A 24,893-nucleotide genomic window follows, 5' to 3' on the forward strand; every position below is an offset into this window, starting at 1 on the left:
AGCTAGACATGATTCTAGACACAGTTCACAGGTTGGGTAAACCCAAGGAAGGTCGGCACTGACAGATTATTATGCAGTTCGCCTCCAGAACCTATCGTGACATGCTCTGGAAACTGGCGTACAATCACCCTGTGTGCACGGAGATGAGAATTCAATTTAAAGAAGACCTGACTAAAGAAGAGCGAGAAGCCCGCAGCGTGCTATGGCCGAAGATTGAGAGGGCCAGACAGCAAGGCGTGAAGGCATACTTCAGAGGACCGCACGGCTACATCAACGGAGTTCGTATCCAGAACGACTAAACCGAGAGGAACTGGTAACGTTAAAGCTAGTTGACAAATACTGAACTGTAAATGGAGGAAATGCTAAGGAACATTGCCGAATTTTAAAACTAGGCCTACCTATCGTTCGGCGGCAGGTTCTTGTTAAGGCGAGACACGGCAGGTGAAAACATCGTTTTTTTTAGCATCAGTCAATTTCGAGATTTTGTGCTAGTTTGCTACATTAGCATGTATTCTACCACCCTACTACAACAACAAAGTCCGATTTGCACATTTAAGTGTTTATTTCATGACATTTTGTCTACTCGCGCCTATATATTTCTCCTAATTTTACCAAAAGTTCCCATTCTAAAGTGTCATGTACTACCGTGAACGTGATCCAAATCATATCGTGTCTGATACCGTTGGAAAGCCCTGTGTCTCCTACAAGACGCTATGCTATCCAAATATGGGCATTTCCTTTGTATTAGCAACCAATCGCGAAAGTTCAAAGACGAGTCTAAGCTGAGAACGCATTTCATTGGCTGTGTTTCAAGGCTGTTTTCTCAAAACGAGTTTTTCCCCACACGCCATGCAAAGGATCTCCACTTCTGCAGCACCTACATACACCAAACTTTCCAGTCTTATTCCTAACTATATTTGGAAGATATTTACAGAGGGATTTGTTGATATAGCATTCTTGGCATGATTTACATGACTTTTTATGCCTAAAAATAGGGCGAAAATCCACTTTTTAAGCCAATTGGCAGTATTTTCTGATTTACTGGAAAACAAAAGATATTCATAATCCCCTCTGTAAATGTTTTTTTATTTGATATATGAACACAACAAAAAAATAATTTTCAACCTGGCTTTTTCCAATGGTCAGATCCTTCGCATCAAAATATATGCAAATTAGCGCATATTTAATGAGATATAGCCTAATTAGCATATTTAAACATTACATTAAAGAAAACTTGCAATACATTTTTTTCTCCTATTTATGTGAGTATTCAACCGGTAAAGTGTCATGAAGATATCTTTAAGTTTAAAATTTCCCCCTATTCACCTGTAGTGTCTCGCCTTAAGCCACTAAAGTAAATGTTTTCTGTTGTTTGTTTGTTTTCTTTCTTTATCTTTTTTTGTCTTTATTTTCGTGTTTGATGTCGTTGACCACAGAACTGTCATTTAGTTCTTTAAATGCAAGGGGTCTGAAGGACAATACTAAAAGAAAAGCTGTGTTCTTATTTTGTAAAGGGAAAAAAGGCAGTGTAACGTTTTTGCAAGAAACACATTCCAACAAGGAAGATGAAAAGTTTTGGACTCAGCAGAAGGGAGAAAATATTTTCTTTAGCCATGGCACAGAGCGATCGGGAGGGGTTGCCATCTTAGTCAACAATTGTTCAGGGAAACTGGTTAATGTAAAAGCAGACGAAAATGGTCACTGGCTAGGTGTAGTAATGGACTTTAATGACTCACGATTGATCTTGATGAATGGGTATAACAATAGCCCAAGGAATGTAGACATGCTAGAAGAAATAACACAGGAAATAGAAAGATGCAAACTAATATACCAATGTGAAAATGTAATTGTAGGAGGGGATCTAAATATAGTGAATGATGAGAATCTTGACAGATCCCCACCCAGATATCATACTTACACCCCCAACAATACTTTTCATCAATTTTGTCACACAAATGCAATACAAGACGCCTGGAGACACTATCATACTGACATAATACAATTTTCTTGGTTCCAACCAAATGCTTTGCACAGATCAAGACTGGACTATTGGTTGGTTTCAGATTCAATTTTAGGTCAGGTTACTGAAGTAAATATGTCTGTCGCTCCCTTGACTGACCACTCTATTATTTATCTTAAGCTGAAACCAAAGGAGCAACATCCTCATCTAAAAGGATGCTGGAAGTTCAATTCTACTTTACTTACCCATGAGTCATATTGTTTAAGTGTAAGACAACTTATTGAAGAAATTCAGAAAAAGGAAAACATTACCTCTGATATGCATAAATGGGAATTCTTTAAATATAAAGTAAGACAATACTCCCATCACCTATAGTAAAAATCTAAAAAAAAAAGCTTAAAAAAAGAACTTAAACTTATACAGGAGTTAAATGATCTTTGTAGCAAACCCAACCTTCAAAATGAGGACAAACAAACATTATTAACCCTTCAAACACTATTAGACGATATGTACAGTATGCCAGAAAAGCCAAGGCTGCTTTTATTAGATCTCGGGCTAGGTGGATAGAAGAGGGTGAAAAGAATTCTGCATACTTTTGTCGATTAGAAAAAACACGTCAACAGAAGAATGAGTTGAGGGCCTTGTTAATTAATAATAATCTATGCCACGATCAAATTAAGATTTCTAAAGAGGTCTTCTCTTTTTACCAGCAACTATACACCTCCAAATTCTCTGAAACAGAAGCTCTTAATTTCTTTGAAGAGATCAAATGCCACATTCCACAAATCAATGAAGAATTTAAGGACACTTGTGATGCTGAATTGAGAATTCAAGAGCTGGATTTAGTAATCAATAACATAAAACTAGACAAATCCCCAGGAGTAGATGGCTTAACTGCTAACTTCTATAGACATTTCTGAGAAGATTTAAGGGAATTTATATTTAAGGCTTTTGTGGAGATACTTGACAGCCACACCCTTTCACCATCAATGAAGCAAGGCATTATAATATTAATTCCCAAACCTGGAAAAGATCCAATGATATTAGATAACAGACGCCCTATAACCCTCTTAACAACAGACTACAAGATCTTAACCTATGTATTTGCCAACCGACTTAAAACAGGTCTTGGACAATGTATTAGTGAATCCCAATCGGGCTTCATGAAAAATAGATAAATTCATAACAACATAAGATTAATTTCTCTTAGATTATAGAGATCTGGTAGAAGATGAAGCATTCATACTGTTTTTAGATTTCTTCAAAGCATTTGATACACTAGAACATGAATTTCTCTTTCAAGCTCTTGAACTGTTTGGGTTTGAAAAAGCTTTCTGTGACTTTGCCAGGACATATTATGATGGTATCAATGCAGCTGTTTCATTGATGGGTGGAACAACAACAAGGTTTCCAATTCATGTAGGTGTACGACAAGGCTGTCCACTTAGCCCGTATCTTTTCATCCTGGCGGTAGAAATGTTGGCTATCTATATTAAAAATTATCCTAAATTACAAACACTTTCTATTTTTGGTTTTGACATTATAATTAGCCAATTGGCTGATGACACAGCTTTATTCTTAAGAAATAAAGATCAAATCCCAGTAGCCATTAAGAGAATAGATGTGTTTTCCAGAGCTTCAGGTTTACGCTTAAATATAGCTAAATGTGAGCTTATGTGTATTAAGGAATGTAGTGATACAGTCATAAGCAATATGCCAGTCAAAGATGAAATAAAATACCAAGGTATTTATATAACCAAGGAAAAACAGAGGAGCATAAAACTCAATATAACAGATACATTTCATAAAGGGAAAAGATGTCTTGATAGGTGGCATCAGAGGGACCTATCTATTTTTGGAAGGGTGTATTTAACAAAAATCGAGTTTTTATCTAGGTGCATCTACCCCTCACATTCTCTAGCAATCCCAAAAAATGAAATTAAAGCTGTTAACCAAGCCAATTTCAACGTTAAATGGAAAAATAAAACCCATTATATACAGAAAGGACATATTGTGAAAGATTTTAAAGATGGTGGGTTGAAAGCCATTGATTTTGACTGTTTAAATGGAATGATAAAAACAAACTGGCTAAAAGCTTACTTGAAGAATAGCGATGCATTTTGGTATTGCTTACCCAGATACCTCTTTAGCAAAATTGGTGGTTTGCCTTTTCTTTTGTCATGTGACTTTGCCATACCCAAGGTACCAATTAAATTGTCAACATTTCACCAGCAGGTTCCGTTATACTGGAAATTGATATACAAACACAATTTCACTCCCCATTCTTCCCCGATATGGAATAATAGATATATTACTTTGAGTCGCAAATCATTATTTTACAAAGAATGGAAGGAAAAAGATATTTGCTTTATATTAGATGTAATGAATAAGGATGGAATTATTCTTTCTTATTCAGATTTCTGTGTAAGATATGGGTTCACTCCTCCCAAACATCAATTCAACAATGTCATAAAAGCTATTCCCAAATGTTTAATTAATTTAATCCAAAATCAAATATTATATGGTGGTTTACAATCCCTTTTGCCCCCCTTGTCAATTAGAAATGAATTTATACTTGATATTAAAAATACCAATAAGTGTAAGACAATGCTTGCAATTAGAGATACACCCAGTGAGACCAAAAAAGTCCACAACCTTATTGGCAGAAAGGGAAATGGTCTCACTTAGAACTAAATATTTGAACTTTCCAATTTCACCTAAATCAAAGGAGGTACATTTTAAAACCCTTAACAATATTTACCCATCCAATGATTTTTTGTGTCATCGTTTAGGGATGTCCCGATCCGATCACGTGATCGGAAATCGGGGTCGATCACGTGGTTTCAGACTTGATCGGAATCGGACTTTACATCCCGATCAGGGATCGGATATATATATATATAAATGTATATATATTTAACAGATCTATAATACTTCAAAACAAATGGGGAAAATAACAGCTTAGTATTTGCTGTTATGTGGTGGTAGAGACAGGGCTCAAAATTAGCACCCGCCAAGCGCCAATGGCGTGTAGATTTCTGTTCTGGCGAGTGAATTAAGACAAAGTGTAATCCGCCACTTTGGCGTGTGTAAAACGGCCGCAAGTCATCAACTAAATACTAGTTCTATTACGTTAACGACACAACTCTGCTGTGTGTGTGTGTGTGTGTGTGTGTGTGTGTTTGCCCCTAGCCCCATCCTGCACTCACCGTCTGTCTCCCGCGGCCGCGGCTGCTAGCTCGCAGGCAGCCGTGTGATTTAACCCTCTAACCGCCCAAGGCGCCGTACGGCGACAAGCAACATCACTGATTAAAACAGACGGTAGATCCGAGTAGGGTGACAAATCGCCTTTGCACTCTCCACCACTAGATGGCAGACATCCAGAGCTTCGATTCAAGCCCAAATTCGAGTAAAAAAGTTTTCAGGAAGTGCCTGTATTACTCGCGAGAAACAAAAAAAAAAGACGCATTTCCTGTTTATAACGCGGAAGTGAAATGCGCGATCGCTATGCACAAATTGAAGCAGAAAAACGGCAAATGTTAAAAAACAAAGTCGTGTGTTATGAAGTCTTGGGTCTGCTATTCACCTACTCTGATTCTGAAGGAGAATATCTGCCTTTTGGAGATTATGATCGGTCGTTCATTGGCAGTGACAGTCAAGATGCGTCTGTGAATGGAGGTGGGTCTTTGCGTGTGTACGTCAATGTTTACCTGCAGCAATGTTGACCAAAGGGTTCAAATAAGCATGGTGTGCTTGGTGCCAGTGATAATCATGATGATAGTGTCTGTAATTGACATGGTACAGACAGCAGGTCTAGTAAAAATAGGGCTCTGAAGAACAACAAAGTCATCCGCGATAGGAACTGATTTGACCAGGCTACTTTATTATATAGTAACATAGGGATTGTGGTAATACTAATAGTTTACTATTGTTGGTTTACATGTGGCTGTGGTCATGTTTGTCTGTTATGTCGGAGAAATTACAAAAATCAAAGTAAAACTGCTCAAATGTGTTCAACAATCAGTATTTACTGAAATGTGCATAATTTGACGCTATTGCCAATCTGTGACGTCATAATATGCAAATTAGATGAGAAAATTGACCCCCTTCATAAACTTTAGTTCATACTCAATGATTTTCACATTTACAGTAGGACTTTATCTCTGACCACTTTCAAGCCATGGCCTTTTGAAATGTTTATGCAAAAATCAAAATAAACCTGGGCGGTTAGAGGGTTAAACGAGTGGCTGCTGCAGTGAATGCTATAGACAACGGTCTGATCTGGCCGCTTGAAAACTGCAGACAGTTAGTTGAGCTCGGACAAAGCGAGCATCACAGAGTTGTCAGCTAATCCTGTCCATCCCCTGCCATTTTCCGTTCTGTAGCCTATTCAATTATTGACGCCTTGACTGGCGCTATATGACGCAAAACGAAAGTAAATAAAACTGACAGCGATTGCGCAACTTCTGTTTCAGTGATTCAGTCCAGAATTAAACATTGTATCCATAAGTGAGGCGGAAAACTATATATCCTGAGAGTCACGTGAAAAGGTGTTCGAATGAAAAGGCCAAACTTCATGGAGGGCATAGTGGATGAAGAATAGACACATGTCTATGAATTTAGTTTATTTGATTAGCCTACTTTGCTTCATATATGTTCAGTTCTTTCTTTCTTATGATTGAACAAGTATCAATGAGATAGCCTACACGTAAATTAGATTTAAGGTATTAATAAACACTGCAGGTATAAAAATGGTTAGTTTAATAAATGACTGGAAAGTAAAAAAAATGGTCTTTGTTAAATATTTTCAAAATATAGTGTATAGGCCTAATGACATGAAAACAAGCAATAGTTAAAGGTAGTAGGCTATATCATTGATGCTTAAAAGTATCGGATCGGGACTCGGTATCGGCAGATACTCAAAATCAAATGACTCGGACTCAGACTCGGGGGCAAAAAAACCTGATCGGGACATCCCCGGATCGGGACATCCCCGGATGCATCCCCTCTATTGAAATCCGGTCGCTTCTTATTATTATAATAATTATTATTATTCTTTTTACCTTTTTGTGCGCGCTATTCAGCCCGAACCGCTTAACGTACAAACTTGGTTGAAACACCGTTCTGTAGATCTTCCAAATATCTACTAGACAATCTATTTGACATTTTTGAGAAGTTTATACTTTTTGAGATATTGGTAATTAAAAGTGTATTTTTCCCCCATAGACTTTAATGGAGAATGTGATGTCATAATGGGCCAGAACTCTCAGTTCCCAGTCTAGTTAGAACACTGCCCTGTGAATCCAACTGTCACTTTTAATCAAAGATTCTAGAACAGAGTTCCACTTTAGAATGTTTGGCTTTAAGCATCTCTCTCTCTCTCTCCCTGAACTACACATCCTATTGAAGTGTTTCCTGTGTGTCAAAAAAAAAAGTCTACCCAGCAGATTGCATCCCCTCGTGTAATTCCTCGGGAATTGCATTTCTAGTTACAGTGCATGGAAATGCACTGTATTGTTATTCCTAGGCTTTTTCTTTTTATTATTTTTATTATTATTATTCTTCCAGGCCCTAATTTGACTTGAACCGCTTATCGTAGGAACTTGGTTCAAACTTTGTCACATAGCTCTTGCATCAAATTTTCAGTCTATTACTTTTCATATTTCTACGACTTTTACTTTTTGAGATATTGAATAAAAACTAAACTTAATTTTGCCATAGACTTAACATTGGCTTTGTGACATCATAATTAGCTTTTAAAGAAATAGAATGGAATCCACTTTGCCGGTGTTCTCTCACTGACTTCAGCAACTTCAATGGAACTTTTTCTCTGTGTGTCCTTCCATTGAACTGGATAGCTCACTTGTCATCCCCACTTTCTTTCACTTCTTTTTCTTCACTTCCTCTCACTTTCTCTATCACTCTCTCTATTTCTCCAATTTCAATAACTTTTTAAAACTATATTTAAAATAACACTTTTTATAGCAAAGCAACCACTATAATTACTTAGTAACAACCTAGCATCCACTTCCATAATTACACCCTGGCAACCGCCTTAGCAACCCATTTGATTTCCCTAGCAACCAATGTGATTTCCCTAGCAACCAACCTTGTAACCACTTATTATAGAATAGTAACCACTTTATTTAGCCTAGCAACACTAGAGTAATCACTTTAATTACCCTAGCATAATCCTACCAATGACTTTCCATGCACTGGTATTTCCTTCAGGAAATGCTTTTCTAGTTACAGTGCATGAAAATGCACTGTACTGTTCTTCCTAGGCTTCTTATTATTAAACTTCTTCTTCTAACGCTCGCAATTCAGCTTCAACCGTTTAACGTAGAAACTTCATTCAAACTTTGTTGCGTAGGTCTTGCTTATGCCATATGTGCTTTGTATTTTTCAACTTTGTAACTTTTATACTTTTTAAACTATTAGTTAAAAACTATCACCATTTCCCCCATAGACTTAACATTGCTCATTATGACATCACGGCAGCAATTAGAATGTTACCCCAGCTGGTCAGCCACCTGGGCACCAACTGTCAGTTTCTCTCAGGCTCCTCTCTGAAGACTACATATTCTGTTCCCCTGTATCCTCTGCGCACAACAGTATCAAAATAAGTCCTCCTAATTCCATCCAACTTTATATCCATTCATCTTCTTCAAACCATTCACTCATCCACCCATTCTAAACAGTCTGCCTATCAACATCATCAATTAGACGCTCTACATTGAACTTTTAAACAATCTACTCTGTCTCAGGCTGGCTCTCTTAAGACTAGCCAGTTAAATTGATTACACCTGTATCTGTATCCACTACTCTCAGTAGAGAGCTGTGTCTCTCCATTCTACAAGAATATAAGGCACATTCCATCCAACATTCTATCCATTCATCTTCTTCAGACCATTCACTCATCCACCCATTAAACTGTCTATCAACATCTATTAAACAATCTGTCTATCAACATCCATTAAACTCTCTGTCTATCAACATTAATTAGACTATCTACATTCAACTTTTAAATTATTTACTGTCTCAGGCTTTAAGAGTACACGCTGGCTCTCTTAAGACTAGCCAGTTAAATTGATTACACCTGTGTCAACTACTCTCAGAGAGCTGTATCAGTGTCTCTCTTAACAAGAATATAAGGCACATTCCATCCAACCTTCTATCCATTCATCTTCTTCAGACCATTCACTCATCCACCCATTAAACTGTCAATCAATATCTATTAAACAATCTGCCTATCAACATCCATTAAACATTCTGTCTATCAACATTAATTAGACTATATACAACTTTTAAAGTATTTACTGTGGGTCCCTCTCAAGCAGTGTTTATATGTCCTCCCTCGCTCCTCGATCCTCAATGATCTACATAAAGAAAGATAGAAGAAGGGCTAGACTATCCCATTGTTGCCGCTCCATCATTCTTTATGTAGATCAGTGAGGAGCGAGAGAGGACGCGTAAACGCTATATATGAGAGGCACCTTCTGTCTCAGGCTTTAAGCATACAATCTCATTAAGACTACAGATCCTGTTTCACTACTTCCTCTGTCCACAACTGTTTCAAAATAAAGGTCCTCACTGCAATAATACACTATTAAATCATTTAACCACTGAAACTACTCAACTATTGAACTGTTCAACCATTCCAACTGTCAGTTATCATTCACTATGCCTCCAGTCAACTACATGAAACCTCCATGTACCTAGCAACCAACATAGCAACCATTAAAATTAAGTGTTTATGACCGTTTCCATAGCAACCAACATGATTATACTGCAGTAACTTCTTGTTTCCTGATAGTGGCCACCATGGATACCCTAGCAACAAATGTTTCAAAATAAAAGTCCTCACTAGCAAGTTAGCTAGTTAGCATGGTTAGCATAGTTAGCATTGTTAACATTTTTAGCATAACTGCAAAAAATCATAAACTAAGTAAGCTAATCAACCTGGTTAGCATTGTTAGCAAATTTAGCATTGTTAGCATAGTTAGCATTTTTAGCATTACTGCTAGGAATCATCGGTTAAGTTAGCTAATCAACCTGGTTAGCATTTTTAGTAAAGTTAGCATTGCTAGCATAATAAGCATTTTTAGCGTAACTGCTAGAAATCATTAGCTAAGTTAGCTAATCAACATTTTAACATGAATAGAAATCATTAGTTAAGTTAGAACTGGAACGTTTCATCTTTAAACTGTCTACCTTCACACTATCAACTCTCTGTAAACTATGCAACCACCATGTCTACCCTAGCTACACCTTAGTAACCATATCTACATTATCTATCTATTTTTGCATTTTCATGCACTGGTAATTCCTTGGAATTGCATTTCTAGTTACAGTGCATGGAAATGCACTGTATTGATATTCCTTCGTTTTTTCTTTTTATTTTTATTTTTATTATTATTCTTCCAGGCCCTAATTTGACTCTAACCGCTTATCGTAGGAACTTGGTTCAAACTTTGTCACGTAGCTCTTGCATCAAATTTTCAGTCTATTTCTTTTCATATTTCTATGACTTTTACTTTTTGAGATATGAAATAAAAACTAAACTTAATTTTGCCATAGACTTAACATTGGCTTTGTGACATCATAATTAGCTTTCAAAGAAATAGAATGGAATCAACTTTGCCAGTGTTCTCTCACTGACTTCAGCAACTTCAATGGAACTTGTTCTCTGTGTGTCTCTCCATTGAACTGGATAGCTCACTTGTCATCCCCACTTTCTTTCACTTCTTTTTCTTCACTTCCTCTCACTTTCTCTATCACTCTCTCTACTTCTCCCAATTTCAATAACTTTTTAAAACTATATTTAAAATAACACTTTTTATAGCAAAGCAACCACTATAATTACTTAGTAACAACCTAGCAACCACTTCCATAATGACACCCTGGCAACCACCTTAGCAACCGACGTGGTTTCCCTAGCAACCAACGTGATTTCCCTAGCAACCAACCTAGTAACCACTTTTTATAGAATACTAACCACTTTCTTTAGCCTAGCAACACCTTAGTAATCACTTTAAGTACCCTAGCATAATCCTTGCAATGACTTTCCATGCACTGGTATTTCCTTCAGGAAATGCTTTTCTAGTTATTATTATTATTCTTTTTACCTTTTTGTGCGCGCTATTCAGCCCGAACCGCTTAACGTACAAACTTGGTTGAAACACCGTTCTGTAGATCTTCCAAATATCTACTAGACAATCTATTTGACATTTTTGAGAAGTTTATACTTTTTGAGATATTTGTAATTAAAAGTGTATTTTTCCCCCATAGACTTTAATGGAGAATGTGATGTCATAATGAGCCAGAACTCTCAGTTCCCAGTCTAGTTAGAACACTGCCCTGTGAATCCAACTGTCACTTTTAATCAAAGATTCTAGAACAGAGTTCCACTTTAGAATGTTTGGCTTTAAGCATCTCTCTCTCTCCCTGAACTAAACATCCTATTGAAGTGTTTCCTGTGTGTCAAAATAAAAGTCTACCCAACAGATTGCATCCCCTCGTGTAATTCCTCGGGAATTGCATTTCTAGTTTCATCTGATTCTTCAATATTTTAATATCAATATGCAACACTACCAACATCTTGTTCAGTTTGTTAATTTCAAAGTTTGCATGGGGAACCTATTTTTTAACAACAACAACAAAAAAAATGTTTTGTGCAACTAATAATTTAGGTTAGCTAAATTTTTACGGCATTACTCACCATTAAGAATTTTGAGGCTGTTTAAGTTCTGATTTCAGTGGACAACTGTTTTTTTTTTACATTTCAATAGCAATCACCAACACCACCTTCCCTAACTTATGAAGACGCCTTTTATAGTTATTGCACGTCTCCATGATCTGACAACATGTTGCGCCCGTTAGGTTAATTGGATCATGCCTAACGATTTCCAGCGCACACGGAGGAGAAAAGGCCCGTGCGCTACAGTAAAGCAAACGTTTTTCAGTCCTTGAACAATCATGCACGAACCGTATGGGACAAACACGGAAAGGGCACAGAACTTTCGCAAAGACATGATTCCATTTGCTACACCAGACGAGCGAGCTTGTTTTTTCTGCATGTGTGCGAGCAGCATGTATGCGCTCCACTTCCGTTGTCGATTGAATGGGAAAGGTATTCTGAGCCAAAGTCTAAAAGTTAACCAGCTAGGCCTACAACTTAAGGTATCACCACCAATATCAAGTTAATGTTAATGTAGTTAAGGCTACAGATTGTTGTCTACATACATTCTTAAAATGGTTCTTGTCTTTAAATGATTAAACACGTCACAACGGAGGATGTTTTTAGAGCATGATCTGCAGACGACTTGTGGGCTATTTTTAGAAGGTGCGCTGCGGGCACCTCATATGCGTCTCGCGGGCTACCTGGTGCCCGCGGGCACCACGTTGGAGACCCCTGAGCTAGCGCTAACGTTTATGATAGCTTGTGGAGTTGAAACAATCGCCCCTTTGTTTTTTGGCTTACGATGTCGGGAAGAACCGGTCTATGGGAAGAACCTGTTGTGTGTTCGGCTGTTAGGCTACAACAGCAATGGGAAAATTAATGAATATTAATGAGATTCCCGGATCTAGCCTACGAAAAGAAATATCGCGTCCTTGATATCTGAGTTCGATTGCTCTTCCTTCATCCTTAAACTACCCGGATGTTTGTCACAGTAAATTGAAATTGAATTTTGAGAACTGAATTTGATTTGCGAGAACTGAACATGAGCATATAAAAAGAGTTGAATTTTTTTCCTGTTTTTTCCTGTTACAAACTAATACATTCAATTTCAAATGATACTATTCAGATTCAGTTTTTCAATGCAATGATTCAAATTAAAAAATACAATTTCAAATTATGTGATTCAAATTCAGTTTCTGGTGGCACATATTTCTGCCCATATAGTCCTTCCAACAATCTCAGCTTTCGAATTTGTTAGATAAAAGGCATCCTGTCCTGCTGTATTCCAATGAGAAAAAAATCATCCACAAGGTAAGGGTCACAGTAATGCACCATGCAGGAATCTCTAACGCACTAAACTTTGTTAAGCCGGCACCATACATAACAATAGCTGCCGCTTGTCTCCCCGCGCCTCCATTTAAACTAAGGGCAAACCCATTCATTCGTGCCCAAAACGAATGAATGGGTTGGGAGCGTCGCCTGGCTGTGTCGGCAGACTGCAATACAGTCGGTCTCGAGGGGTTAAATAGCGCACGTTACTTGAATTTTAAACCAGCTCTTCTCTTACCAGTAGCCTATAGCCTATAGCCATACTTTAATAATCAGATGTTATGCTCATTTTTGTAGGCTACACCTCACCGGTAAGCACGCATGCACGCAAATGCTGGTTTTGCACATCTACAATATGCTATTAATTGGCCAAGCTATATAATAGGCTTAAGACTGTATTTTGCCTTTTAGGCCAGTCAATCTAGCTCAAAAAAGGGCCAAAAATGAAACTAATTGCAATAGTAATGGTTCATACTTTTTATTGATCCTTAAACCCACCTACATCACATTAAAAATCTACCCATTTATATTTAGTAGAACATTTTTATCAAGGTCAAAGATAGCAATTTCCAATGCATTTTGCCATTGGGATTTACTACAGGTTAAATGGGTAAAATTTTAAACTAAAGATATCAAATTGAAACTTTCACAGTTGTTTACTCACATTAAGGCAAAGAATACAAAGATTGTATTGCAAGTTTTCTGAAATGTGATGTTTAGATATGCAAATGAGACCAGTTTGACTTAAATATGCAATGCAACAACCTTGAAAAAAAGTATGTTCCACTAAATATAAATCGGTAGATTCGTTCGCTCTAAACTTATGTATTTTCAATCGGCTTTCACAATCACTGCGCCGATGATCACCATGAAAACTTGCAATGTCTATACAGAACTGCTTTCACTTCCCTGAGTCGCGCACGCAACATGCACAACAATATACCGATATTTAGCAAACACATGTATTTCCAGCTCTCAAAACTGATGAGGTCCAGATCTCAGTGGCCTCATAGATGCCTACAGCCATGCCTAGTAAGCCTAATGATAATAGTTATGACATTAATAGCCTATTAATGACCTCATGTCGGAATGGCACGTTGTTTGAAAAAAAAGTTAAATGCCGCCACTGTGACCATGAAAACCGAAAATGTCGGAGTGGTGGGACCTTTTCCATAAAGAGACATGCCTCCACTACGATAATTGGACGTCGATGTCGGAGTGGGGATATGTCGGAATGAACGGTGGATACCAGCTGGGTTGTAAAACATTCAAAAACTCTGCAACTGCGATCTGAGATGCCGAGCGTCATGTCTCTTTTCTCCGCTTGCCACCAGCGCGGTGTCTTCGGGTTTTATCGTGTTTTTCCGGCATGAGCCGAACCTGCATGTTATTAGGGCGGTCTTAAGTTGCCCCATTGCGGTTGCAGTTTTAATTATTCGGATTCCCGATGTGCGGCAAAGAAAGGAGCATTCTCAACCCGTACCATCTGTACATGAGCATTGCCTCGATGAATGATCAGCATCAACTATAAAGGTGAGAATAACGTGTACGTTCATTTGTGTATTTTACCGCTGAGATTGTAAAAAATACAATTCATACCATTGTGTAAAAATACTCTATTTTGGCTTTCAAGCATTCAATTTCTCAACGTAGACACCCATTAAATGTAGTGCCAGTCAAAAGTTTCAACACTTTTAACACAGCTTTAAAGTTAAAAGCATCCCACTGAGCAAGCAACGTCTATGGACGTCCAAAAAACAGTGGTCTGTCCAGGCTGTGATCTGGACGTCTATTTTACAGTCAAAATGAGTCGATAAATGACACTGGGACAATAGTCCAGCCTGACCCGGTTCAGGACGTCTATAGACAACCAACATTAGTTGCAAATAATCGTTCTGCGAGGTCATAATCTGGACGTCTATTTGACAGCCAGAATCAGTTAATAAATGACATTGGGACAACAGTCCAGCCTGACCCCATTCGGAACGTCTAGAGACAGCCAAAATTAGTTGCAAATAGACGTTCTGCCATTCTGGCTACTCTGAGGACGTCTTCTGGATGTCTAATTAAGTCTTTCAGACGTCTTCAAACGACGCCTATATCACACCCAGAACAACACATCTATTCAACGTCCAGGAAATACTTTCGGCGACCACGTCTTCTGGACAAATTTTGGACCAGTTTTTGCTCAGTGGGATTTATCCTGGTCAGTGCCATTCACACATGCTATATTTTTTTCAGCAGAGTGTAGGCTACCTAGCCTGGCTAACGCCTCCCACTTCTCAAATGAGACGTGGTCTGGCAACCAGACGTTCATTTTCTCGTATTTGAAAAAAATGCCCAGATCCGTTCATTGGGCGCCACGGATGTCAATCAAATGGGTCTCTGCATAGCTCATCATGGTCTTGCTTTCTCCCCTGTTCTGTGATTGGCCCCCAACATCAGGCGAAAATGGGGGCGTTAGTTTCCAGACTGCCTTAGCAGCGTGAAAGAAATCACCGTGCAAGGCAGTATGGGAAACCCAGGCTATAGGCTACCCAGAACTGCCACAATGTCATATATTAATAGTTGAATTTGATTTTAAATGATAAAAATACAAAAAAGCGTACTATAAAATGTCTTATTTCTTTACATGTATCTCACCACAGCACGCTGACAGCTTGATATGTGTAGGCCAGACTGTTCTGAATCTGGCAATATAAGAATCATGGTGGAGGGAGACTTTGGGGCTGAGGAATTTACAGAAATATGTGGTGTGTGCCTTACAGAAAAATTACATTTCTTTGCTCCATATCTGTGACATGAACTGATCTGACTTGACGTGCCCTGAGTTTGCCTGTGTGTCACGGTAGCCTGTGTGTGCACTCATGATGATTCTCTATAACAATGTTTTAGTAAAGGCAAAAAAGTGTTTCTTTGTCAAACAAATTTGGATGCATCATGAGTCTTTCAAAAGTTGTCCAGCTTTTTCCAGGAACATACCTCTGGTTCCAGCTCTCCTCTGCGTTTATAGATGGATTTTTCTCCGGCAAGGCCATCGATTATTTTAGAGTCATCTAATTCACCCAGAGCCTGATTCTTCAGCCACTGCCTTTCTTTGCCTTTTGCCTAAGATACACATCAAGGGCACAGGTTCAGAGACATGCTCACACCATTATGCTTCCTAAAAGATCTAGGTTCAGGCCATACATCCTCTTAAGATTTGATCAGTAAAGCAATAATAATAATAATAATAATAATAATAATAATAATAATAATCTTTATTTATAAATAGTTCCAAAGTGCTTTACATATATAAAATAATAAACAAAAGCAAAACAACAATTAAATGTCTAAAAACAATTAGGTGGTTCCCACACAACGTCATAAAGCAGCGGGATCCCTGTTGAGGGTAGAGCCTCTCGAAGTCTGAGGGTATGAGAGCTGAGGCGAATTAAAAAAGTATCTTGGCCTGGGAGAAAACTTTAATGCGTGCGAGCAAGGTAAATCACCTTCACACCCCCCCCCCCCCCCAAATAAAAACTCTCCGGTTCTACGCGATTCACGTGAATGACCCAATTGACCAAGAAAACGGCGATTGTCGCCAAAAAGCGACAAGTTTGCAGGTCTGCAAACAGTTTTTATGAGAAGTTTCAGTCTGGTTTCCGCTCTGGCCACAGTACCCTGGTCCCTGGTACACAGTACCCTGGTCAGGGTCACCAATGACCTGCTGCTGGCAGCTGATGCTGGCTCTCCATCTCTTCTCATCCTTCTTGACCTCACCGCTGCATTCGACACCGTTGACCACCACATCCTTCTACGCCACCTCCACTCTTCCATCGGACTTTCTGGCTCCATCCTGGCTTGGTTCACATCATATCTCACTGACAGAATTGAATATGTATCCCTGGCAGGTGCAAATTCAGTTACACACACCGTCACCTGTGGGGTCCCTCAAGGTTCAGTCCTAGGCCCTACCCTCTTCACTCTGTATGCTCCCCTTGGTTGTGTCATCAGCCGGTACGGAATGTCTTTCCATGGCTATGCTGATGACACCCAACTCTATATAAAACAAATCCAACACCCTCTGCAGCTGTATCCACAGTTTCCACCTGCCTGGAGGAAATAAAGGCGTGGATGAAGGCAAATTTTCCTCCAACTAAACAGCTCAAAAACGGAAGCCATTCTTGTTGGCACTCCACACCAGGTCCGGTCATCCACCATCACCAGCATCACCCTCCCTGGTCACAACATCCACCTCTCACCCTCAGTCACAAATCTGGGTGTCAAAATGGACCCTCACCTGACTTTTGAGGCCCACATCAAACATCTGTGCAAAACTTTTTTAACCTCAGAAACATTGTGAAACTACGCCCTTCACTCACTCTCCCCGATGCTGAGAAACTTGTCCACGCCTTCATCTCCTCCAGGCTGGACTATTGCAACGCACTCCTCATCGGGATCCCCAGCAAGAACATCCAGCAGCTGCAGTACGTCCAAAACTGTGCTGCCAGGATCCTGATGAGGGTGCGGAAATTCCAGCACCCATCACACCCATCCTCAAATCCCTTCATTGGCTTCCGGTTCAGTTCAGGATTGAATACAAGGTTTCCCTTCTGTCCCACCAGTGTCTCCATGGCTCTGCCCCCCCCCCTTACCTCAAAGAACTCATTCCCCCCCCACTCCTCCTCAAGTCATCTCTGGTTCGGACAATCACATCTCATCCAGCAAAAAAGAACCAAACTCAGGACTATGGCCGACCGTGCTTTCAGCTCTGTGGAATGCTCTCCCTGACCAACTGTGGATTCTTTCAAGAAAGGCCTAAAGACACATCTTTTTAGAAAAGCTTTTAACTAAATACTTTTATCTGTTTTTATGCTGGTTTTAGCTTGATTTTTAAGCTACTTTTAACTTCCTCTATGGTGTTACTTTGATCCTTTTTTGTTTGTGTGTGTGTGTATGCATTGTAGCACTTTGAGATCATTTATTTAATGCAAAGCGCAATATAAATAAAATGTATTATTATTATTATTATTATGTGTTCCAAATTATTATGCACGTTTTTCTCTGATTTTCCAAAATATTGATGCAAAAGCCTGTCAGTCTAATTTTAAAGTCATCAACCGTCAGTGAATAATTCAAGTTTTATTGAACAAACCTCCCAATGATGGCAGTATTTTTTTAAAAGATAAAAAAAACTCAAAAAGCACTGTTCCAAATAGAGTTTCAAGACATTTTATAGGTTGTAAAGAACTAAAATGGTAATTTGTTGAATTTACTGCATTGCCAGAATGTCAGAATAGCCTCCCAGAGCTACTGCTTGGATGTGAACTGCATCCCACCCTCATAGATCTTTTGCTTGATGATGCAAAGATTGTCAATAGGGTTGAGGTCAGGGGAAGATGGGGGCCACACCATGAGATTCTCTCCTTGGCCTGCCCATAGCAGCCAATGACCCAGAGGTATTCTTTGCAGTGTTTGTCATGCATAAAGATAATTTTGCTACAGAAGGCACGGTTCTTCTTTTTGTACCACGGAAGAAAGTGGTCGGTCAGTAACTCTACTCTCATTTTCACACCATCAGAGACCCCTAAGGGGCCTACCAGCTCTCTCCCCATGATTCTGGCCCTGACGTCTCAGCCTTGTTGGCACATGGTGGCCATTCACCAACCATCCATTACTCCATCCATCTGGACCATCTAGGGTTGCACGGCACTCAAACCTCTAAAATTAGTCTTCATGTATTCCTGAGCCCACTAACCGTTTCTGCTTGTGAGCATTGTTTAGGAGTGGCCGATAGTGGGTTTATGCACACTTTCACAACTGATGCACAGTTGCACAACTTCTTGAGGATCCTGCACCTGGAGGTTCGCGGGACTCCAGAGGCACCAGCAGCTTCAAATAACTGTTTGCCGCTTTGCAATGGCATTTTTAGCAGTTGCTCTCTTAATCCTATGAATTTGTAGCCTGGATGCCAGACCGAAGTTTAGCCCCGCCTACATCCTTTTTCTGCAGGGAACTTCGGTCTGGCACTGCTCCGTTCAGCTGCTACTATTCGAGATACAGATCTGTTCGGACCAATCACGTTGTCAGGGCAGGCTTTACGTGATGATTGACAGATGAACAGCAGTGAAGTTCACGGCTGCATGCGTCCTCGTTCAATGAGTTGGGTGTGAGACCATGTTGGCTTAGGTTGATTTTGATTGCAACAGAAACGCTATGGCTATGAATGCATAATTTGTTCATGCAGTTAGGCCTTTTGTTTATCTTAGCTATTGAAACGGAGGTTTTATCACGGATTCACACAACTATTTCTGAACACTTAGACCAACGTGGATATGTGGGAAAACTTCAGTTTCACTTTCACCAAGTTAAAACAGCATGTTTGGGTGATGTTGTTCCCGTTTGTTTAACAATGTCTGTTTGCTCGTTGGGTTAGCGACACACTTCCCCAGCTGTTCATTGCATACAATTTGAAGGAATTATTTTTAAAAACGAAGGAGGATGTTTTTCATATAGCCTACCCTGCTACATATTTCGTTGTCTTAGATTTCACAGATACTGACAGCCTTGTTCTGTTTGGTTTGGTCTATCCAATGAGTGCAGAGCTATCCCCCCCGCCCTGTATCGGTTGAATCACGCCCCATAATCGCAGCTGAATGGAGCAGTTTCAGACTCATATTCTGACAAGAATTGAGTATGACGTCGTCAGGCTAATGAATTTGTATGGCAGAAACCTTCCTTATTATGCCTTTTTCTGCACCAATCTGTCTGTGCTATGAATCAGCAACAGATTTCTGCATAGTACCATGATCAAGCATAAGTTTTCAGGAAATATCCAGTGATTTCAGTACCTTGTCCAAGGTAGTGCACAATTGTATGCTTTTCAGCAGCAGAGAGATCCTTTTTCTTTCCCATATTGCTTAAAACCGGTGGCTTGTTTAATAATGTGGAACATCCTTTTTAAGTAGTTTTCCTTTGATTGGGCTTACCTGGAGTGGCAAACTAGTCATCACAGGTGTCTGAGGTTGATTTGAATGATCTAAGAGCCCTGATACACAATACCATCCATGTGTTTAATTGAAAAACAAAAAAATAAATGTTTATGACACTTAAATCCAATTTGCCTAATAATTTGGAACACAGTGTATTTGGTTGATTTTCACTGTGACTAGGTTAGACCAGATCTCTTACAGTATATGTTTTGTACATGATAAAGATCTTCCTGCAAGAGAACACTTTACTTGACAGGTGAGTTCATAACACATTCATAGCAGCTGTCATAAACTGCACATAAAGCACTCATGACCGTTTCATGACTCAACATCCATACCAAACCCCAGATTAGGAAAAAGGGAAATTATGGAATAGGGACTCAAGCCTCCCAGTTAATCCCCACTTGTTAACCCCAACCTTCAAGATCTCCAAATATAAAGTATGGAGTTAATGGACTTGGTGGAGGAAACTCTGCTTTGCGTAGTGGAGTTCTTTGCTTCCGCCTTGTCCATTAATTTCGTATATCAAGACAACTTGGTGGCGCATATCCCTTACGTAATATTGCATTTGTTCCATGTTCAGAGAGACCCGATGGGATGCACTGGAATCAAGGTTGTGACACCATTATTAATCTCTCTTTCTGACACGCAAACACGTTACCTGAAGGCTGTCCAAAATGATTCGTAGAGACTGAACTTGCCGACGTACTGCTCCAGAAAAACGCTCGTAATTGGAGGCATCATACTCAGTCATTTGAATTTCTTTAAGTCTGATGAATACAAATATACACAGGCATGTGATGTCACAGTAATGTAATGACACAAGTTTGACCTCAGCATTCAATATCGTATTTCTACAACAATTTTGCTACAACTGGATGTGAACTTACCACCTTTAACAGTTAACTTTGTGAATATAGGCAACTGGATGACAATAAACAATTCAGACCAGTTTTGTCCGATGTTTGAGAATGTATGTGCCTTAAGGAAGGATAGCTAACCTTCACTAAGCAAATCAGACAGAACAAACAAGTTTATTTTTACAAACTTGTTCATGAAGCAATATAATAGCAATAATAGGTTATGGCAATATTCAGAATTAGAAGTTTCTATGTGCAGCAGAAACTGAAATCTTTCTGTTTCCATGTTCTCAGCATATTCTGAATAAACAAGTGACATGCAGTACAAGTGGTATCTGTGTCATCATGACGTCTCAACCGTCTCTTTCCCTGAACTGCATTCATGACAGTGAGTCAAGGCAGGTGACCCAATACTTTTGGCAATATGGTGTATCAACAAAAACAACAACAAAAAATGCAATGGTCTTCAATGCAGCACTAAAAATGGAAAGGCTTCTTCTAGGAAGAATGTGTATGCTGAAAGACGATATGTGACCCTACAAAGCGAAACCAGTCGCAATTAAAAAAAAAAAAAACAGTTATTGGGCTCACATGAACAGCCATAAACGATATGTATATCGAGGGTATTTGAAAAACTATTGCTAAGATAACCGCATTCAAAGTTCACATGGTTCTCCCATCACGACATGCCAGAAAAGGAGAAATTCTTTTTAAGCAGAGTGGACAACAGGAATGACTGCTAATGTGTTGAATCTTCACCAAGTTTAAGAGTCAAAACGTATGTTTTTCCATGAAAGTTGTTCACGGTATGAAAGTGTAGACTGTATGCTGTCAAATTAAACAAAAACGTGAAATTTAACATTTAAGCGTGAGCGTTTGTTTATCGTGGATTTTCTCAATACAGCATCGAGCGCAAAGCGACTGATTTTGCTTTGCAGGGTCACATATGCTCAGGAGGTTATATTGCCGGTACCTCTCTTTAAAAGCCTTCTCCCCCATCTCACGTGCTGCCTTTTTGACCTCATCAGGTACAGCATCCTTCTCCGCCTGGGAGACCTGGTAAACTTTGTGTCCAGCATCCAAACGGTAGGGGCCTCCCTTGCCCCCAAGTCCTGCTGTGTCCCTGCCCCCTATCGGGCAAAAAAGTAAAAACAATTGTTATGTCTTACTGTGCACTCAGACCAAGACCGTCAAAAGCGTCAAGAGCGCCGGAAATCATTCATTTTCTATGGAGAGTCGGCGTTAACGGCGTCAAAAGCGTTCTGGGCGTGAGTGTGGCTTCATGAGCTTCACGGACGTCAAAAAAAAGTTGAGCCTCAGTTAACTTTATGGTAATGAGCTATGACACAGTTTGGCGTCAACTAATCAGAATGTCAAACTCGCAGGATTGCTGCTTGTGGTTTGTTCGAATGTTTCACGGCATGGCTTTGACGCTTTCGGCGCCGAACTGAGTTGAGCGTCGAGCTATGAGCTTCACCAGCGACTTTGACGCTTTTGACGGTCTTGGTCTGAATGCACAGTTAGAGTGAACAGAGTCATCTTAGGAGTTTTGGAGCTGAATAATTAGCAATGAAGAAAAAAGATGCATTCAGAATTGTGTGGATTTGAACCTGGGTCCCCTGGTTTGCCTGGGCATTCACATCATACACATGCAGTAGGGTGCATCAAGTGCCCCTCTTTCTCTCAAAAACTCTTCTATGGTGGATAATATGCCATTTGATGAATAAACACTAAATATGAAGTTTGGTGACGATTGATAAGGATCTAGGGGTAGGGGGAGTGCCGGGTCAATTGATACACTGTTCAATTAAACAATGTTTTCAAAGATTACGTTATGTAGACAAACATTTTTATCATGTGATCAACAACTCACATCCCAGATAACAATTTCCTTTGGGCCGGATCCGCATAAAAGCCTTTAGATCCGCATGTTACGCATGTCAGATACCTACGGTATCTGATTGTGGGCCAGATGTGGCCCACACACAATAAACGGACCCGTATTGCAGATCCGTACCACACACAAGAAGCGGACCCGTACCACACACAAGAGGCGGACCCGTATTGCAGATCCGTACAACACAGAATAAGTGGACCCGTGCCACACACAATAAACGGACCCGTATTGCAGATCCGTGCCACACACAAGAAGCAGACCCGTACCACACACAAGAGGCGGACCCGTATTGCAGATCCGTACCACACACAAGAAGCAGACCCGTACCACACACAAGAGGCGGACCCGTATTGCAGATCCGTACCATACACAATAAGCGGACCCGTACCACACGCAACAAGCGGACCCGTATTGCAGATCCGTACCATACACAATAAGCCGACCCGTACCACACGCAATAAGCGGCCTCGTATTGCAGATCCTTACCACCCACAATAAACGGACCCGTACCACACACAATAAGCAGATCCATATTGCAAATCCGTACCACACATAATAAGTGGACCCGTATTGCAGATCTGTACCACACACAAAAACTTGTACGGGTTCACTTATTGTGTGTGGTACGGATCTGCTATACCGTTCCGCCTCTTGTGTGTGGTACGGGTCCGCTTATTGTGTGTGGTACGGATCTGCAAGACGGTTCCGCCTCTTGTGTGTGGTACAGGGTCACTTATTGTGTGTGGTACGGATCTGCAATACAGAACCCATATTGCATATGACTTTAGGCAGACATTCACAACATCCCCAACTGGTCACCACTATAAAAACTTTGCAGATGAATTAAGGATAGGCCCTACTGCTTATCACAATTGTATGACTTTATAAACATCATGGTTTAGATATTAGATATAACCTGCACATTCTCTGATAACTTTAATTATATTTTGTGTAGGGTACTTTGTTGAGGTTTGCTTCCCAGCATGCATTGCAAATATTAGTTTTGAATTTTGAAATAATGTGGTTGGGACATTTTAGCTTATAGGCGAACCTACTCCACTGATGTTTTATCAATACAATTACCAGATATGACCATTGACTTAGTAATTTATTAGGGGAAAAAGACACCGTAGTCGTGAAAGTATTAGACCTAACGGGGTATAAATATCCAGCTAACTCTCAGTTATATCATTCATCTGGACGTGATCTTCAATCTACAAGCAGCATGCAGAGGTAAGATAAATGGGTATGGATGTGTTCAAAAACATATAACGCAATGTGATTTCTGAAAGCTAATTACTAATCAGCATTAGTAACAGCTGTTCCACTCCCATCTGTCAGAAGAACTTGAGAAGAACTGAACGTTGCAAACATTAGTTGGGTAAATGCCGTGGAAATGAGAGTTTTCCTCTTTTAATGTCGCGGTGACAAAATACGTTATTTAAAATGCTCTGAATAATCGCCGGGACGTTATCTTGTTTGTTGGGAGAAGATCTGGCAGACGTCAGTCAGTAACGAGAGTATCATACGGAACTGGGCCAGTCTTAGCCCTTATTAGAACCAGATCAGTAAAACGGATCCAAAACAATTTCGGACCGATGTGCGTTTGGACGCCGGATCAGGTCCATTATTCATATCCGTGCCGGATGTCGTGGTAGGTGTGTTTTGCTATCTGGGACGGACCTGCACTAGTGCAAGTCCATATCTGCCGCCGATCCGTCAAATGGATACAAAACAATTTTGGACCGATGTGCGTTTGGACGCCGGATCAGATCTGTGCCGAATGTTGTGCTAGAAGTGGCCCAGTTCCGTCCCAGTTTAGTTTTGCTATCTGGGATGTGTTGTGTCTTAGTTACACGTGTAATTTAACATAATAGTTGGATGATCGCGCTGTTTTCAAACTTTGAACGTAAGTTGACATTTGTCTCAAATGCCCCACCTATGCGTGTCGTTTGAGACACATAGGAGGGGCAGTTAATACAGCATGTTTTAAACAGAAACTACTGACCTTACTCTCGATTTTATTAAGCATATCGGACAACATACTAGTGTATTCGTAATCCCGAAAATTTCACATAATTTCTCGCAATATAAATAGGTCAAACAAATATTTTTGTCCCATGCGTAACTTCTGATCACTTCTGAACTTCTGCAATATTTTTTTCCCTCACTTCACTGAATATCTGTGGAT

The 24,893-nt window shown here is 39.8% G+C and overlaps 1 protein-coding gene across 1 annotated transcript in view; it reads right to left on the bottom strand.

The window, feature by feature from the left end:
* The window catches only part of vwa8 (von Willebrand factor A domain containing 8), a 284,869-nt gene that overhangs the window by 31,526 nt on the left and 228,450 nt on the right, over positions 1-24,893 (bottom strand). Inside the window, exons 39-41 of the mRNA XM_062533722.1 lie at positions 21,779-21,935; positions 20,607-20,715; positions 15,954-16,079 (exon numbers count right to left, since the gene is read on the bottom strand). Coding sequence (XP_062389706.1) covers positions 15,954-16,079; positions 20,607-20,715; positions 21,779-21,935 — 392 coding nt within the window. The remainder of the gene's footprint in view (positions 1-15,953; positions 16,080-20,606; positions 20,716-21,778; positions 21,936-24,893) is intronic.

Source organism: Sardina pilchardus, chromosome 4, assembly GCF_963854185.1.
Source record: "Sardina pilchardus chromosome 4, fSarPil1.1, whole genome shotgun sequence".
Lineage (NCBI taxonomy): Eukaryota > Metazoa > Chordata > Actinopteri > Clupeiformes > Clupeidae > Sardina > Sardina pilchardus.